Source organism: Conger conger, chromosome 4 (genome assembly GCF_963514075.1).
Source record: "Conger conger chromosome 4, fConCon1.1, whole genome shotgun sequence".
NCBI classification, from domain to species: Eukaryota; Metazoa; Chordata; class Actinopteri; order Anguilliformes; family Congridae; genus Conger; species Conger conger.
The window spans coordinates 51,680,035-51,698,818 of record NC_083763.1 but is presented as its reverse complement, the minus strand read 5'-3'; the positions used below and the strand labels follow the sequence as shown (position 1 = coordinate 51,698,818).

General features: G+C 39.3%; 1 protein-coding gene across 1 annotated transcript; it reads left to right on the top strand.

Annotated features, from left to right (window-relative positions):
- Nucleotides 1-4,422: 4,422 nt before the first annotated feature.
- LOC133127426 (solute carrier family 22 member 13-like) lies at nt 4,423-14,046 on the top strand. The gene is made up of 10 exons (XM_061240322.1): nt 4,423-4,797; nt 5,732-5,835; nt 6,655-6,809; nt 7,101-7,269; nt 7,640-7,760; nt 8,168-8,262; nt 8,437-8,651; nt 9,842-9,950; nt 12,724-12,934; nt 13,539-14,046. Exons 1-10 carry the CDS (start codon nt 4,423-4,425, stop codon nt 13,560-13,562), a joined length of 1,578 nt encoding a protein of 525 aa, XP_061096306.1. The 3' UTR covers nt 13,563-14,046.
- The last annotated feature ends 4,738 nt before the right edge of the window (nt 14,047-18,784 follow it).

Below are 18,784 nucleotides of genomic sequence, written 5' to 3'. Positions count from 1 at the left end.
TTCCCAAAGTGAAGCCTGGAAGACAGTAGTTTCAGCTCCGCCAACCACAGATTATATGTAGCTACATATTATTACTTCGCAGGTTGCTTTTCTTTCATGTATTTTTGTTAAATGTATCTGTTCTATGTTACTGGGCTAGCTAGTTTGTTAAACCCGAAGCAATTCGTTTTCTAGTTGTGCAAGTTTCTGCCTTTCAGGTGGAAAGTACCTGGGGTGGGAGGAACACATTGGCAAATTATAGGAGAGACATCGCTATCTGGAATCCCAATGGAGGGTGACAGCAACAGTTTTCCCTGTCCTTGCAGAGAGCCAGAAGGAGGTGTCACATGTCTCAAAGAAAGTGATTTTGTGGCCATGCTTCAAATCTTCTAATAAAGCAGTAAATGTATGATAAAGAGAGGTCAGCCTAATGCTGCGTTCCATGGCATGCCACTTCTATACAATGTGAACTTGCTGTTATTCATTGTTTCCTCTGTCAGCCTCACCAAATAAATTTTGAGGATGTCTTTGAAGATGTGATCTTTCCAAAGTAGGCTACGCCATGCCCAAAATCTTCTCATAGGCTAAAGCAATAAATGTAATGTAATGTAAAGAGAGGCCAGTCATATAAACAACGGTCTAAGCACACTACACCTTATTTATACCAAACTTTTAGACTTTTAGACACCCTATTTATAGCGAACTCTTTTAAAAAAAAACTCTGTTTTATGGAATTTATATTCCAAAACTCCACTTAAGCATTAATTAATCAGGATTACCGGAATAAACATGTTGAATGTTGAATCCTGTTGCATTTTATATGACACAAATAATTATAATATTCAATTGGCTTATAAAAATAATTTTGCTACTCTAAATCAAAATAAAATATAAAGTAATGGAATAATAAACGCACAAAACTCATGAAGTTTGTTAAAAAACTGACTGCAAATGCATTTCCAAAGGATTTATGGTCAATTTTGTTCAACTCACATTTTAAAAATAAGGCCCAATGTCCATAGAATGGTAGTTTTTCTCCTGAGGAATATGGTTTATGATTATGGACAACATTTTAACTATATAATGACAAATAATTTTTTGTTCAAACCTATTTAAATGATTTCTTAGTGATCAGTTCGTCATTGATAAATGACGTTTAAAGGATCATTCTAGAAATAATTTGTAAATGTTTAATTTCCATAATAACTCATTGTTTACTGTAAAGGTAATTGACAATATAGACAATATGTGTTAAGTTAAAGACAATCACATGATTACAAATAACCATTTAGTTAATCCTTATTAATATTAGACCACTTTCTGAATTAAGTGCTTATTAGGAGTCTTTCTCTGTCTCTCTCCCAGCAGACAGACAGCCTTTGACCTTAATGTCCCTGCTTCTCCTAGAAGGGGGTAGCTAGCTCTGTTTCTCCTAAAAGTGGGTAGCTAGCACATTCCAGTCTTACAGCAAGGTCAATAAGGGGTAATCAGAAGACAAAATACTGATAAATGTTAGTGGCCAGCTTCATGTCTTTTTGTTTTGGTAAAGCCCCCCCTTCCAGCTCAGAGTACTGACAACTATATAAGTCTTACTGTGTCTGATTCAAATGAGAAAGCGGGTAAGCTTTCTCACTTTCTGTTATTTCTTTGCAAATAAATATGAAAGTTCAAGTACAGCTATCGTTGTTTTTATCTGTTTCATCAGACAATGCTCACCTGTGAAATGTTAAAAATGGCATTTGTCCCTCACATTTACTATTCATTCATTTACTAATAACTTATTAATGACTTATAAGGGATTGTTAATATAAAGTGTTACCAAAATATACACTTTATAAGGAGCTTTTTTACTTTATTACACCTACTTATTCATGTGATTATCTAATCAGCCAATTTTGTGGCAGCAGTGCAATGCATACAATCATGTACATACGAGTCAGGAGCTTCAGATAATGTTCACCATCAGAATGGGGAAAAAATGTGATCTAAGTGACTTTGACCGTGGAATGATTGTTGGTGGCAGATAGGGTGGTTGGAGTATCTCAGAAACTGCTGATCTACTGGGATTTTGTAAAAATGTAAAATGTAAATATCCCTATTTCCCTACTTGCATGTTTGAAACCGGTCTATCCAATGGAAAAAACTGTGGCTGATTAATTCATCTTCCACAACAACTTTCTTGTGTTGTATGTGTCGATAGGCTTAGAGCATAAAGTTGATGCAAGGAAGAAATTATGTTCAATTATGCAGCATTCTCAATTATGCAGCTCTGTATGGAGACTTCTACTGCATGTTCCATTATCAGCAGTTGTTCAGTGGAAACTATGATGAGGGATTCGGACATAAACAGCACAAGGACCGCTGGCTTCAGAGAACCACAGAGAGGATTTCTGACAATGATAAAGATCATAAAGACCCTCAGCTACTGTGAAGCCTCCAATAATGCCATAGATTTCTCTGCTGATGAGTACACCCTACTACCAATGCCAAAATCATGAGGGACAGAGAAAGTAGTCTAGATTCAAGGAAAAAATTAGTCAGAGTGCGGGAATAAAAGAATAAAATATTCAGAACAGAATTGATCAATTCAAGAATTTATCGATTCAAGAATTTATCGATTCAAGAATTTATCGATTCTATACAGTACACATTCTACCATGATAAAATGTACTCTATATGAGATGAATTAGCACTGAACAGCTTTCTAAAAAGCAAAAATCCATTTGCACCGATATCATACATACTGAATACAATACTAGGCAGTACGTATGCTAGGTGGACAATTTGCTCCATGAAAACAATTACACATTATTAATACAGAACAACCAAACAACATTTTACATCTAACCATCTGCTAGAAACAGTAGACTTTTTTGATAGTTGGAAATTTGTTTATACGCACTGTATGACCTTGAAGAATACAAAGCAGTTTAACCATGTGCTAGAAGACAAGAATTGTTTTTTGTAATTTTTTTTTATAGTTTTGAATAATTTGGAATACATTTTTGTTCTTCAAGGATCAAATGAATTTTATTAAAGCTTCTAAAAAGGATCAGGCAATGTTTGCTACTGTACATACAGTATATTGCTACCACAATAAACATAACTATATAATTTAAACAGGGTGACTGTTTTCCATTCAGCTGTTGGATATGAGTGCAATGATCTCTAAATTCGCAGTTATGTATGATGAAGATCTTGTGAAGCTGCTTGACTGCTACAGTCATCCCAATAGCATAAGTAAGAGAGGGTGATTGTAAGGTAATTTGGGAATCATTGTTTTAATATTATAGCAAATATCTGTAATATCTAATATTTGATAATGTATTTTATATTATACTTGGCACCAGAATGTTCCCCCTTCATGGGAATCAAGAAGCAACGATAATGATTTGCATCCATAGTGAGGTTAGATGATGCAAATATTACATTGAGCAGGGAACAAAGCTGGAAGCCTGAATATTTGCTTAAATTACTGGTTTCTCTGCTTTTCCCCCAGCCTCTACCAAGGGGTACTCTGAGACCAGTCATTTAAGGATCAGAGCACATGAGAACATGAAGATCAGAAGCAATAACTTTTTTGCATTTTGTATTCGACACTGTGTAATACACGCAAACACATACATTCAGTGATCACTTTATTAGTGACCTGTAAACCAGCTTGTTAATGCAAATATTTAATCAGCCAATCTTGTTGCAGCAACTAAATGCAGAAAAAGAATGCAGATGTGGTCAAGAGGTTCAGCTGTTTTTCAGACAAAATTTCAGAATGGGGAAGAAATGTGATCTAAGTGACTGTGGAATGATTGTTGGTGCCAGACAGGGTTTGAGTATCTCAGAAAGTACTGATCTCCTGGGATTTTCACACGCAACAGTCTCTAGAGTTTGCAGAGAATTTGTTGTTCTTTCATGCCATTGGATGCTGCCACATGATCAGTTGATGAAATATTAGCATTAACTAGTTGTTGTACATGGCCAGGGCCTCTCTGTGTGGAGTTTGCATGTTCTCCCCGTGTTTGCGTGGGTTTCCTCCAGGCCCTCTGGTTTCCTCCCATAGTCCAAAGACATGCAGGTTAGGCTGAGTGGAGAGTCTAAATTGCCTGTGGGTATGAGTGCATGAGTGAACGGTGTGTGTACCCTGCGATGGACTGGCGACCTGTCCAAGGTGTATTCCTGCCTTTCGCCCAATGTATGCTGGGATAGGGTCCAGCCCCCCTGCGACCCTGTTCAGGATAAGCGAGTTAGGATAATTAATGAATGAATGGTGTACAGGTCTACCTAACAAGTACTCACTGAGTGTGCAGTGTTAACCTTGAAGGGTTTGTCAGGGGGTGGAGAATTGGCTGAATGAGAACACTGGCAGATGAAATGCCTTTGCTGTAATAGATGGCTAGTGAAAAGCTTTGTGCTTGTGTCGTGACTTGAGTACTGAATCTTTGTAGAATGAGCAACTTTGGACAGATTCTCTCTGCCATCGGAGAGTTTGGCGCATTCCAGAAGCGCCTGCTGGTAGCGATATGTATCCCCTGCATCTTTAACGCCTTCCAAATGTTTTCCCTGGTGTTCACAGGCTTGCATGTGCCGCATCACTGCAACACCAAATGGATCCTGAGTATCGGACCAAACTTGACCCGTGAGGAACAACAGAACCTGACACTCCCAAAGGACCCCGAGGGAGCCTATGAAAGCTGCTCCATGTTCACCCAGGTGGACTGGGACCTGGAGTCCATCAAAGCCCACGGAATCAACAGCACCTCAGAATGCACAGATGGATGGCAGTATGACACATCCTCCGGCATAACCACACTCGTTACTGAGGTACAGGGGGGCTGAACTCTTGAGGGTTCTTTTCTGGATGCAGTGGATGGGTTCCCTGCTGAAAGAAACAACTCAGTTCCTGGCTTGACTAGCTCAAGCTATGTTTTGGACCAGGGTTATGTTTCTTCTTGGAAAACACATATTTAATTGTTCTTGAAGGCACCAGTCCCATTAGTTTATTTATAACCTGCGCCTATTCTCCATTTTATTAATCCCTACATGAAATAAGCTATGCGACTACGACTGAAGTGGAAAATGCCCTTTAACTGGAACTTCAACCAAATGTAGTAAATGTGTTCATATCAGAATGTCGTTTTATTAATTTGTACATAGTATTAATTTGTTAATTTGTTTATATTTTATTGTTCAAATAAATCAATTCAATTTTGAAAAACTCTTAACCCTTACCAATTGTGTTGCTAGTTAAGGGTTAATATACGTAACAAGGAGGCAATTATAATTTTATATGATCCTGAACCTTTACCCCTCAACTTCAGAAAGTCATAATAATGACTTGGATGTAGAATTTGCTGATATATTTTAAAGGTACTCGTATGAGATATGAAGTTACATATGGTGCATGTCTGCAGAACATTGTGTCATTTAGATTTTTGCACCATAACTGTTGTGTTATATATATTTTACAGATGTATTATATTTAATGAATGTCCATGTTTGCAGATGTACAGTAATAACCAACCATGGTACATATTCAATAACTGAAATATTTTAGTGGTAAATACTGGACCCATCTTTTCACCTGTTGCCTATGCAAACATGCGCATCATGGTTTATACATATTAGAAAGCATGGTTGACACATACTAGAAAGTACAATAATTAGTGAGAAAAATCCTGTCCCCTCAGTACAAGAAAAATATCACACTGTATGATTATGTCCACATGTCTGACCACAGTTCTTCTCACTTTTCCAGTTCGACCTGGTGTGTGAAAACAGCGCTCTCAATGAAATCTCTCAGTCGATCTTAATGGCTGGCCTTCTATTTGGAGCCCTGGTGTTTGGACCAATGGCAGACAAGTGCGATTTATGATGTCATTAATATGTTGCATAATAAATTAATAATGAAAGGTTCAGCAGATAATACCCATGGTTGAAAATGCAATTAAACATAGTTTTCCACATTTTCATGGGCATCATTTTGTTAATATGGACCTGTTAACGTTTTTCTTTTAGCTTTAATTCAGTTTCTGTTTGATTTTATACAGCATATTTTCTCATGGAATTTTTGATTGCAAAGGTTATTGTTAAGGCCTTTATTAGCAATTACAGTACTGTATGAGGTGTTTGTCAATTACTTGATACTGGATAAGTATGGAGGAATTAAAACATGGATGCACCACAGGACAAAGATTGAAATAGAGCTTAACTTAAGGCCAGATGACAAGCAAGGCTGAAAGAAATCAACCAAGGCTGTAATTATAGGACAAGTTGTATCCTTCTGTCACACATCTTCACTGTGAAATGTTATGGGCAGCTTTGCATTAACCTATGTGAATCACAGTCAGTACTAGAAGGTGTGTGTGTTACAACTCTTTCAACTGTGCTGTTTTATAAAGTAAAAATTAGAATATTCATGTATGATACTTTCAAAGTTCAGTGAAGGAGCATGGTTCAACCACAAGTGAAATGTAGCACCTACTTGGGTGATGAATGGCAGCCATTTTGCCCCACAATGTTCACTTTAGCTGAGAGGCAGAAGCAGGAATTCTTGAGCCCGCTAAACAGGGAGATGATTAGGTGGCCAGGTTTAGAGAGTTACATTAATCTCACACTTTTGTGACATAAATGGCACCCATTAGGGGACAGTGACAGAGCGCTGAGCTTTCTTTCCCACAGGTGTGGCCGCCGGGCCATGCTCCTGCTCTCCATCTTCCTCCAGCTGCTGTTTGGGGTTGGGGCGGCCTTTTCGCCCAACATCTATGTTTACATTGTCCTCATATTTGTGGTTGGCATGGGAATAGCTGGTACTACTATGAACACATATGTTCTAGGTAAGACCATTACAATATTTAAGATCTGAAATTACTGCAGAACTGTTAAATTCAGATCACTGAATTGAATCGTTGAGATAGCTTTAACATTTAATATTTTGAAACTTGTATATATAAATAAGTATATGTTGGTTTCAAACAACAAATATAGTGTCATGTCACATACAGTATATTTTAATAGGAAAATAATTGAAGATTAGCAAGATATGACAATTATCTTTAAGAAGTGTTATGTGAAAGGCATGTCATTGTCATTTGTGATGAACATAAATTATCCATTGTATTTTCAAGGTACTGAGTGGTGCGGAACCTCCAAGCGCTCCTTCTTCGCTATTTTCTCCCACAGCTTCTTCGCTGTGGGCCAAATACTCCTGTCGGGAATAGCTTATGGAGTACGACAGTGGCGGACACTGCAGCTTGTGCTGTCTGCACCTATCCTGGCTTTTGCTACTTACTACTGGTGAGGCTGAATTTCACCACTCCCTATACTTATCTTACCTGGGCTTGGGCTTGAACAATATGAAAAAAAAATATGATAAATGTGCTTAGACAGGGAAACAGGGACTTGACATATTTTATGCGCTCTACTTAAGCAGAAGAACTGAATTTGGTCTTGAAAATCACATATTTCTGTGTGTTACTTGACATATCTTACGAACTCCGATTAAGCAAAATGACTGAATTTGGTCTTGGAATTCACATGTCTCTGTTTGTGACTTGACGTATTTTATATACTCTACTAAAGCAAAAATTTGGTTTTTTTGTAACTTGAGTGTCCACATGTTTCTGCATCCTCAGCTGGTTGACTGACTTGGGAATGTTTTTGGCAGGATTCTCCCGGAATCGGCACGCTGGCTCCTGACCCAGGGTAAGCAGGAGGAAGCCTGGGTTTTGATCCAGAAGGCAGCACGAGCCAACAAGAGCAATGTGCCAGAGAAACTCATGAATGAGGTACCCATCCCTAATCCCCAGGGACTGCTATAGCCAATGTGAACATGTATCAATAGCAATGTTTACCATCTCAAGACAAAGTTTGAATCTTTGTTTTGAAAACAACAGTTCTAAGTCAAAAGTTAAACTTTGTTCTAACACAAACAACATTCGTTTTTTTTTCTGTTCCGTCCACTACTCACTGACAGGCAGTCATCTGTTCAGACTCTGAATCAGCAGTTTGTTATATTGTCCTCTATTACAGTTGTGCTTATTACAGCTTCTTATACAACTTTAATTTGGTTAAGAACTTGTTTGATTTTACATCTATAATCATAAAAGTAACCTACAGCAATACAAGGAAACTGTCACAAAGTTATGGAATGTTAATTAGAATACTAATTTGTCGTTTTGAAATCTTCCCAAAGATTAAGACCGAGACGGAAAGCAGAACAGGTAGCATGCTGGATCTTTTCCGAATACCCTACTTGAGAAAGTGTTTTCTGGCTATGTGCTATCTTTGGTAAGTTGATGATGATGATGATGATGATTAATATAATTATTATAATTGTTAACTGTTGTCTGACATGTAAATTTAAGTTTTAAAGTGAAGTTTAATGCAGTTAATTAATAAATGTCACCTGTGTCAGAGTAATAGTGTCACTCTTTCATGCGTCATCCTTCTTTTTGTCTGCAGGTTTGTGACCAGCCTGGTATACTATGGACTGAGCCTTAACGTGGGAAATTTTGGCCTTGATATTTATCTCACACAGTTAATTTTTGGCGTTGTTGAACTCCTGGCTCGCCTGGGGTCTATCCCCTTGATCGAATACTTTGGAAGAAGGATTTGTCAGAGCTTTTTCTTGCTGTTTGGGGGAGTAATTTGTCTGAGCATTACAGCAATTCCAGAAGGTAACCACAGCTAGTGGTCCTCACTGTGATCTATGGAGTTCTGCATTAGCATGGATTAAAACAGTGAATGGAACTACTCTGATATTGAAGATTTTAATGATTTTCTATGATCCGTGTACACTCAAATATTGCTAATTGTCTATATTTTCCTGCTTTTCCTGAAATAACCTTAAACATTTTTTTCTCTCAGCCAAATAATACAGCTTTTCATGGTTGATTACTCAGTGAGCACTTTATTAGGTACTATTTTGATTATTCTACTGCTGTTGGTGTCAGAATCCAGAACAACAGGATCCAGTAGCAAGACCATAAGACTGAGTTTAGAGTTTTTATTGCCGACTTGGCAGCTCAGGGAATGCAGGCGCCGGTCGATAGCCAGCAAACAGAATCAGCAGGAAATAGGCAGTTTGTAAATAAGGCAGAGGTTCAGCATTCCAGATAACAGAGATAATCCAAAACAAAGTCGAGGTCACAAGCAAAGGCTCGATAACTAACGAGTAAGCCAGACAAAAACAGTCCTGAAAGTTAAGTCGAAAAGCCAACACCGGTCAGTAAACTATGGATCAAAACAAGACAGATGGGTAAAGCAAGAGGGTAACTACGGTGTGCACAGAGGGTAACAATACACAGAGATGCTAACCGCTTAGACAAAAACTAGACAAAGAAAAACACAGAACCTGACAGTAAGTATCCCCTTAAAGGTTACGTATTCAGAGAAGCTCTTCTGCATACCACTGTTGTAATGCGTGGTTATTTGCATTAATGTCACCTTCCTGTCAGCTTCGACCAGTGTGGCCCTTCTCCTCTGATCTTTCTCGTTAACAGCACGTTTCTGCCCGCAGAACAGCTGCTCACTGGATGTTTTTCACCAGCAGTTTCCAAGATACTCAAACCACCTTGTCTGGCACCAATAATCATTCCAAGGTCAAAGTGACTTCGATTACATTTCTTCCCTATTCTGACATTTGGTCTGAAAAACAGCTAAACCTCTTGACCACGTCTGCATGCTTTTATGCAGATAGTTACTGGTGTACAGGTCTACCTAATAAAGTGATCACTGAATGTATATTGCTGAAATATTCTTCTTTAAAGTTTGGGAAGGTTGTGCCAGATCTATTTGTCATGCATTCTGTCATGCATATCGAGTTGTGTCGGGTCTTTTCTGTGCCAATCATTCATTTGTTTTACAGACCTACCAGTGATGGTGGCTGTCATGGCCATTCTTGGGAAGTTTTTTTTTTCTGCCTCCTTTTCAATGATCTATGTCTATTCTGCAGAGCTGTATCCAACAGCTGTCAGGTAAGTTCTGAGTGTCTTTCACATAACGGTTATTTTATCCAGGCTGTAATTGAGAAAATACATCTTGCATTTCATGGGTTGTATTTGCATTGCATGAGTATATTTATGACAGTCCTATGTATAAATTGACAAGGTTGTCTTCCATCCAAGACTTTATCTGATACAAAAACTATAAACTGGACACCACTGTTTAAAATTACAATCTCAATTTGAACTATGTTGTCACAGATTACCATGGGTAACAAATAAACTGAAGCTCAGAGTTGGAAAATCCAGGTTCAAAAAGTATCCAAAAGTCCTCACCAGTAGGCTATTTTTTTTTAATCAGCCAGCATTACATTACATTAATGGCATTTGACAGATGCTCTTATCCAGAGCGACATACAACAAAGTTCAAAGTGCATACTCATAACCAAGGATAAGTGCGCTGAAAGACCCTAGAGGGAAGTACAATTTCAACTGCTCAACAAATTTGATTTATTTATTTATTTTTTATAGCAAGACCACAACACACAAATGTATGAACAAACTGCTTCCCTAACCACACACTGCTTACGTAGCCAAACGAAATATCCTGATACACAAGTAAATCACAGAAAGACACCAATTAAGGTTTACAGGGAGGTAGGGAAGGACAGGGAGAGGTGCAGCTTGAAGAGGTGTGTCTTCAGTTTGTGCTTGAAGATGGGAAGAGATTCGACTGTTCTGACCTGAATGGGGAGTTCCTTCCACCACCGTGGAGCCAGAACAGACAGTAGTCGTGAGCGTGAGGTGGAAGTTCGGAGAGGGGGAGGTGCCAAGCGGCCTGTGGAGGCCGAATGATTCTACTGTTCTGACCTGAATGGGGAGTTCCTTCCACCACCGTGGAGCCAGAACAGACAGTAGTCGTGAGCGTGAGGTGGAAGTTTGGAGAGGGGGAGGTGCCAAGCGGCCTGTGGAGGCCGAATGAAGAGGTCTGGCTGGGGTGTAGGGTCTGATGAGAGCCAAGAGGGAGTTGCAGTGGTCCAGGCGGGACAAAACCATTGCTTGGACCAGGAGCTGGGTCAAGTAGGGGGTGAGAAAGGGCCGGATTCTCCATATGTTGTATAGGAAGAACCTGCATGACCGGGTCACTGCCGCAATGTTCTCGGAGAGGGACAGTCTGCTGTCTATCACCACGCTGAGGTTCCTTGTGTAGGGTCCTCGCACGGGCCGCCAAATAACGTAGGGATTTTACTCTGAACGAAACTGGGGCGCCAATTAATGTAGTGTAGCAGTAAAACCGCAAAAAGTAATCTGTCTGATAAAATTACTGTTATCAGAAATATCTAACCACAAATTTTGTATTTTAATTAATAATTAAAATAACCAATATTAATGCTTAAAACATGCCGATAACCTGAAGGTTGGAAGTTCTTTGAAAGACTGCTTTTACACGGCTCTCATGTCTATGTGACACCGGGTTTAATAAAATATATTTATTAAACAAACAAACAAACACAGAACACATATGGGGTTGAACTAAGGGAAGTTAGTAGGATAAGTTAGTAGGGCATGTGTGTGCGTGCGCGCACAAGCACGCATGTCCCTTGAACAAGGGAAAGGTAAAAGTGGGCGTTGTTAGTGTTACTGTTAGCTGGGAGAAGAGACTACTTGCGTAGTTTACTCTATATATGCGTGCTGTCCTTGTAGGAGCCACGATGGTGCTGTGAATGCTGTCCTGGAGAGGTGCGCAAAGCTGTGCCTTGTCGTCTGGTCCGTTCGATTGCTGAAAAGATGTTTGCTGGTCCTTTTTCCGGGTGGAAAAGTTTGTTGCTGTGCTTTGCTGGGGTAAACTGATGTAGCGTTCCACATACACCAGTTTCCACTCGCTATAGGCCACTAAGTTACCGCAAGGTGACTAGGTGTGTCCGTAGGCCTGGTAGTGCGGCATGTAGAATTCAGCCTCTATCCGAGTATCGGAGCAGATGAGGTGAAGAAAATGGCCCAAGGGGGTGCGTCCAAGAAAATGGGAAGAAGGGACTTTCCCGAGAACATACCTTGCTCTTTCCCGAGAACATACCTTGCTATTATAGTTTATTGCTCCCGTCATTACGGGATTGGCTGAACTGAGCTAGACGTCATGCGGGATGGACATCGCGGAATTGTCCTGTGGGAATGTGGGAAATGTGGTTCCTACACTTGCACAGGGTGATGGTGTCAGTGTGGTATCGCCTAGGGAAATGGAGAGATCCAGATGGGTAATAGCAGGGATGAATATCATTTCAGTCTTACCTGGGTTGAGCTTTAGGTGGTGGTTGTCCATCCAGTTCTGGATGTCACTCAGGCAAGCAGAGATACAGGCTGAAACCTGAGTATCGGATAGTGGGAATGAGATGAAGAGTTGGGTATTGTCCGCATAGCAGTGGTAGGATAGACCATGTGCAGTGATAACAGGGCCAAGGGAACGAGTGTAAAGAGAGAAAAGGAGCGGGCCTAGAACTGAGCCCTGGGGAACTCCTGTGGCAAGGGGCCGAGGCGTCGATACTGTACCAGCCCAGGCAACCTGGAAGGAGCAACCAGAGAGGTAGGACTCAATCCAGTCCAGGGCTGTGCCACTAGCAGGTAGAACTAGTTCATGGGTAGAAGAAACATGTGGAAGGGCTTTTCATGTCTGACCCTTCGACTTTCCATCCCTGCTAAAGATGGACAATGTCGGCTTAAATTGATTTTATCCTGAATGGCTGGCCATGGTTTCTATCTGTGTGTTTGAAATACTCCTTTGTTGATATCTGAATGTCTACTTTCTTTCCAGGCAAAATGGTGTGGGCTTGAATACTGCATGTGCTCGTGTAGCAGGCATCTTGGCCCCTTTGGTCCGAATCCTTGATGTCTACCACAATGCCATTCCCAATGTCATATATGGAGTGTTCCCACTGGTTGGTGGAGCAATATGTTTTCTGTTGCCTGAGACGTTAAACACAGAACTTGCAGATCATATTGCTCCCCATGGAGGAAAAGATCTAGTGAGTTTTCCCCGAAGAAGATGAAATGAAAAAATCCAATCAGTGGACATGGAGAAGTGGCAAAAAGTTGCAATATATCCTGATTTGCAGTCCACAATATTAATTGGTCTTCTTTGTAATACTGATGTTCATGATATAATATGGCTCATTGGCATGTTTGCATATCATTTGAATATCAACATAAACATTCTGGATACAGAAAGATTCTTACCATTTATATTTAAAATGGTATTGTTCTTCTTAACTAGGGATGTCTATAAGTGGGTGGATCCATTAAAAGTTATCAGGAATGAGAACCTATTTTGTATCATTAATATTGACACTGATAGAGGGTTAATAGCACTAACTTTGCCAATATTCATCGTATAATTCATTAAAGGGCTTGACATACAGTATTGACAGATTTCATTCCAAGTTAATTATGAATTATAATTACAGTATAAGTATTGATCTTGTGTGGTTACAAATGAAATTGCTTGAGAAGTATCATATGACTCTAGCTCAATATGCACTCAAAGTGCTTAAATAACAAATTTAAAAGTTGAAAATATTAAAATCTAAATTATATAAATTGTTTGTTTAAATGATCTCTGTTTATTTGCAGGTTGTCCTAAAACAAAAGGATTGAAACTGAAACTGGAAAAAATTAGGAAGTTGGTATAAACCAAGAGAAGAGCATTCAGGTGTAATGTTTTGTATTGTCTTTAAGTGTCATTTTAATATTATTTTATTCATGAATTAAATTTGACATGCTAAATGTTCACTATTTTCTGAATATGGCATATTAACGTATATGATCTTGAGAAAATGCGAAATACTTTTGTTGTGGTAATTCCAAGCAGATGATAAACATGGATAAAAAAAATTTAACAATAAAATTACAAGTAACAATTTATAATAACAATCCCTTAGAAGTCATTTATAAGTTACTAGTAAATAGTGAACTAATAATTAATAAATGATGAAATACATTTGTAAATGATTAATAAATAAGATTGTATTGATATGTTTTGTAAGTCAGTATAAACCATGATCTAATCATGAATAAAACATGTTTAAATGATCTGTAAACAATGAGTTATTATGTTGATGTATAATGTGAATTATATCAACTAAAGGGGCGGCCTGTAGCGTAGTGGTTAAGGTAAATGACTGGGACACGCAAGGTTGGTGGTTCTAATCCCGGTGTAGGCGGGATTAGAAAATGTTCTTAGTTGATTGGTTATATTACACAAAGTGGTTCAAGATAAAAAGTTTAGTTTCTTGACATTTCAGTAAAATAATCATAAAAATGAATATCATCAAGAAGAATACATTTCCTGCTTCAGTGTTCTTTGATGGTCACCTAACACCTCAACCCTACTCGATGATCAAAGGGGGTTAGGAACAACCATTTGGTTTCCTTCCACATCACATGCGTACAAAATAATGCATATTCGTCTGCCTGTCACCTCATCAGGGACGGGACCTGCATTTTATTTCAGAATTTTACTTCAGGAGGTTTGGGGCATAAAAGCTCATTCTCATACAACATGATTTTGTGATTGAAATGATACGCTTCATTCTGTAATTAAGACTATTTTTGCTGTATTAATAAATTGTTATTGATCTGAATTTTGGACTACAAGTTTTACTTCACAAAGGACCAAATTCCTACACATATCAACACTGGAGTCATTGCTTTAATACAAACAATTTTTTTATTTCAGTGATATTAACAGACACACATACACATCCTGATACAGTACCCAATACACACACATATTAAAACACCCTTATACAATACAAACTCTTTAATTACTAGGTATGCAACATCTATGTAAAAAAACTGTGCGGCAACAGCACAAAAATACACTTAAACAAAGGGAACGAATATATAAACCTTTCCCAAAAAAAGCCATTTTACAATGTTCCAATGTTCAATGTTGGGGGGTGGGGGCCTGGAAGAACGGTGTGTATCTGTGTGTGTGCGTGTGTGTGTGTACATGCGCATGTCTGTGCGTGCGTGCGTGCGTGCGTGCCTAGGACTGGAATGGGGGCCTTCACTGGCACTGAAGGTACATCAGTACCCTCTGTTCTTGACAGAATGGCTGCGGGCTGATTTTTGGAGGCTGTACATGGTGCAGGAGAAGCTGTTCAGGCAAAGAAAAATCTATGTTAGGATCTAATTTCAGCATAAACAAGTAAAATGATGTAATGGTTATGAATATATTTACCACGCAAGGAGGAGGCATGCACATATACAGGACTGCCTCTGGACACTGTTGACGTGGGACCACTCAGCTCTGAAGGAAAAAGTCACATTGTCAAGCTCACATTCTGAAACCATTTTTATCCCTTTTTATAAATGCTATATTTCAGAGATTACAATTGTAAACTCGCCAATCCATTAAAAGATGTTTGACACTGCAAGGTTCTCTCTTAATAGAACTTAAGAAGTAAAGAAGACAGCCAGAACACGGCCAAAAAAACAAACCAAGGTAATAAAATATTTGTTATGAGAGGATAGCCTCTCCATACCTCTGCCTGTAGACTTAATTGGTGCTCTGGTGACTGCAGCAGGTGCTGAAGCTGAAGAAATAGACAAGACATTGCTCAGAGGACATGCAAATCGTAATTGTTCATGAGAAATAACCATATTTGACAGGTAAAAAATCTTTTGGACAAAAAGATTATTTCAATTTTAACAAAAGTCAGAGCAGCTTAGACCACACAAGCTGAACTGTAAATGTGTGATATTTGTATGTATGCACTATTACATCTGTAGGATGAAACAGGTGTACAAAAAGTGCCAATAGTAATAACAACAACAAAAATAATAATAATAATAATAATAATAATAATAATAATAATAATAATAATAATAATCGCTACCCCGTCGTAGTAATCTAACTTCGTAGTAACGTTACACCCACAGCTGCTGTGAACAGCGTCCCTAGATACCACGGCTGCTGTGAACAGCGTCCCTAGATACCGTAAAAGTTAACTTTACAAATGACTCCCACTACTAGCTACCCAGATAGCTACCAAAAACTTTTCCCATCGACATTATTCAAAAGTAGCTTTTCATAAACGTTGTGACACTTTCCATTTGCGCGACGAAAGGTTAACAATAAATTACGTTCACAATAAATTAACGTCGTGTTGCTATCGGATGAGGTAACTTACCTTAATAAGTAGACTGACTGACGACAGGATCGGCGATCCAGATGATTTAAGTGGCGATTCTTTCGTCCTGATGATGGCAATGGTCAAAAGAAATCTTCGGTTCGGTCGGTTTAAAAATGTAAACGCGAATAAAATATCAATAAAATCCGATCAAACTCGTCGCTCTCTCTCGCTCTCTGTGGCCGGCTCTCGCTCTCTCTCATTCCGTCTTCTCATTGGCCGCGGCGGAAAAGTTTCGGTTTAGGGAGTTTTAGCTAAACAATACGCGGCTCCCGCGCGGGAGCCGTTGGGCCCTTGAGCAAGGCCCTTAACCCTGCATTGCTCCAGCGGAGGATTGTCTCCTGCTTAGTCTAATCAACTGTACGTCGCTCTGGATAAGAGTGTCTGCCAAATGCCAATAATGTAATGTAATGTAAACATTTAAATTGTAAATGGTACTGTGGCCTGCAGGGATGCCACCATGCAATTTGCTCCTGTCTTCGACAGAACACAATTAATTTGTCAGTAGGAATAGACTTATTTGTACTGTTTTGCAATGCCAATAACGAGTCACCATAGGGGCCCATTAGGATGTATTTTTGAAAGTCACTGATGCCAATCAAATGCTGCCAGATGGTCTATATGTAACTTCTCTGTGTGGTTAACATTTCTCTGTATGTAGTACCTGTTTCCAAGAACAAGAGATGTTATGCAACAGACCTATGTTCGGTGTAGTTCCGGTGGAAAGACTCACAAGGAGATGTGACATAAACCTTACACTTTACACAAAATGTACCTTACACTTGTGCAGGTTTATTACCATTCACTGTGTAAACTGACTTATAATGAAATATGTATAAAACAATATCCCCTCACAACATAAAGCTCTTTTTTTGGGGTTCAAGTAAAGTGTTACCAAAGAGTGTTGGTTATTTTGTTTGATTGTTTGATTGTTTTATTGCCCTTCTGATCACTGATCTCTCTGGTATCAAAAAAAAAAAAAGAAAGAATTGTGCATGTGTCATCCAATACATGATCCTGGTGCAAATCAGTCCCGTCACTCCCTAGAAGGAAATCCAAAGCATTTCAAACATTTCCTATCCAGAGTTGCTCACTGGGACAGTCTCGGACAGACGTGCTATCAAGTTCAGGCATGGGTTGAACCCATAATAATTCCAGAAGAAAAAGAAAACAACCTGCACACATAGTATAGAATAAATACAATTAGCTAGAATATTCACTTTCTATTACATTAAGCATGAGACCTCACTACCTCTCATTTAAAACACAGCATTCAATACTGTGAATAAAATCAGTAACAGTAACATTACCATCTAATTACATTTGAGCTTGTGAACAATGTATTCAGCTCATATGTGTAGGGGTCCTTGCACGGGGCTCCAGATTATGTAGGGTCCTCGCACGGGGCTCCAAATTATGTGGAGTCCTCGCACGGGCCACCAAATAACGTAGGGATTTTCCTCTCTATGAAACCGGGGCGCCAGTTAATATTATGTAGCAGTATAACTGCGAAAGGAAATAAGTCTCATAAAATTACTGTTATCAGAAATATCCAACCACAAATTTAGTATTTTAATTAATTAAATATTAATATTAATGATTGAACATACCGATAACCTGAAGGTTGGAAGTTCTTCGAAAGACTGCTTTAACTCGGCTCTCATGTCTATGCGATTCCAAAACGGACACCGGGGTTTAATAAAATATATTTATTAAACAAACATACAAACACATAACAGATTAACTAACGGAAATTTAGTTGGGTAAATTAGTAGGTTAAGTTAGGGCGTGTATGTGTGTGTGTGGGCGTGCGCGAGCGCGCGTGTCGCTTGAACAAAGGAAAGGTGGGAGTAGCTAGCTTGAGTAAGCTAGAGTTCTGGGTGTGGTAATGAGTTAGAGTTAGCTGTGAGAAGGGTTTACTTGCGTAGTTTTACTCTATATATGAGCAAAAGACGGCGAATCAATTCACGTACATATATATGTAGCTAACCAAACACATTACAATGGTAGGATGGTAAATACTGAAAACACAGATTCACAAAAACAGTTAAGACTAAACTAAACACTGGCTATGCCTGAATGTTTGTTCTCTTACTGAGTCCATACGCATTGGATCCAAAAGACGTGCTGTCCTTATAGGAGCCGCGATGGTGCTGTGAATGTGTGTCCTGGAGAGATGCGCAGGCTGGGGCGTCTTAGCCGCGCGTTGTCGTCTGGTCCACTCGGTTGCTGGAAGGATGTTCGTTGCAGTTGTTCTTTGGTGAGCTTTGCAGGGGTAAACTGATGTAGCGTTCCGCGTACACCAGTTTCCACTCGCTATAGGCCACGAAGTTACCGCAAGGTAACTGGGTGTGTCCGTAGGCCTGGTAGTGCGCTGTGCAGCATTCAGCCTCTGTCAGTCTCGGAGCAGATGAGCTGAAGCGAATGGCCAAAAAGGGTGCGTCGAAGAGAAGAAGCAGAAGAGGAAGCAGAAGAGAAAGATCCCAAGAACGTGTCTTGCTCTTATACGGGAAAGTTTATTGCTCCCGCCATTATGGGATTGGCTGAACCAAGTTAGACGTCATTCGTGGTGGACGTCGCAGATTTTTCCTGTGGGAATGTGGAAGTTGTAGTCCCTACATATGCTTACTTATCATATATATAGGAATGTCATATTGGAATGGTTTTAAGTTTTGTTGAGGG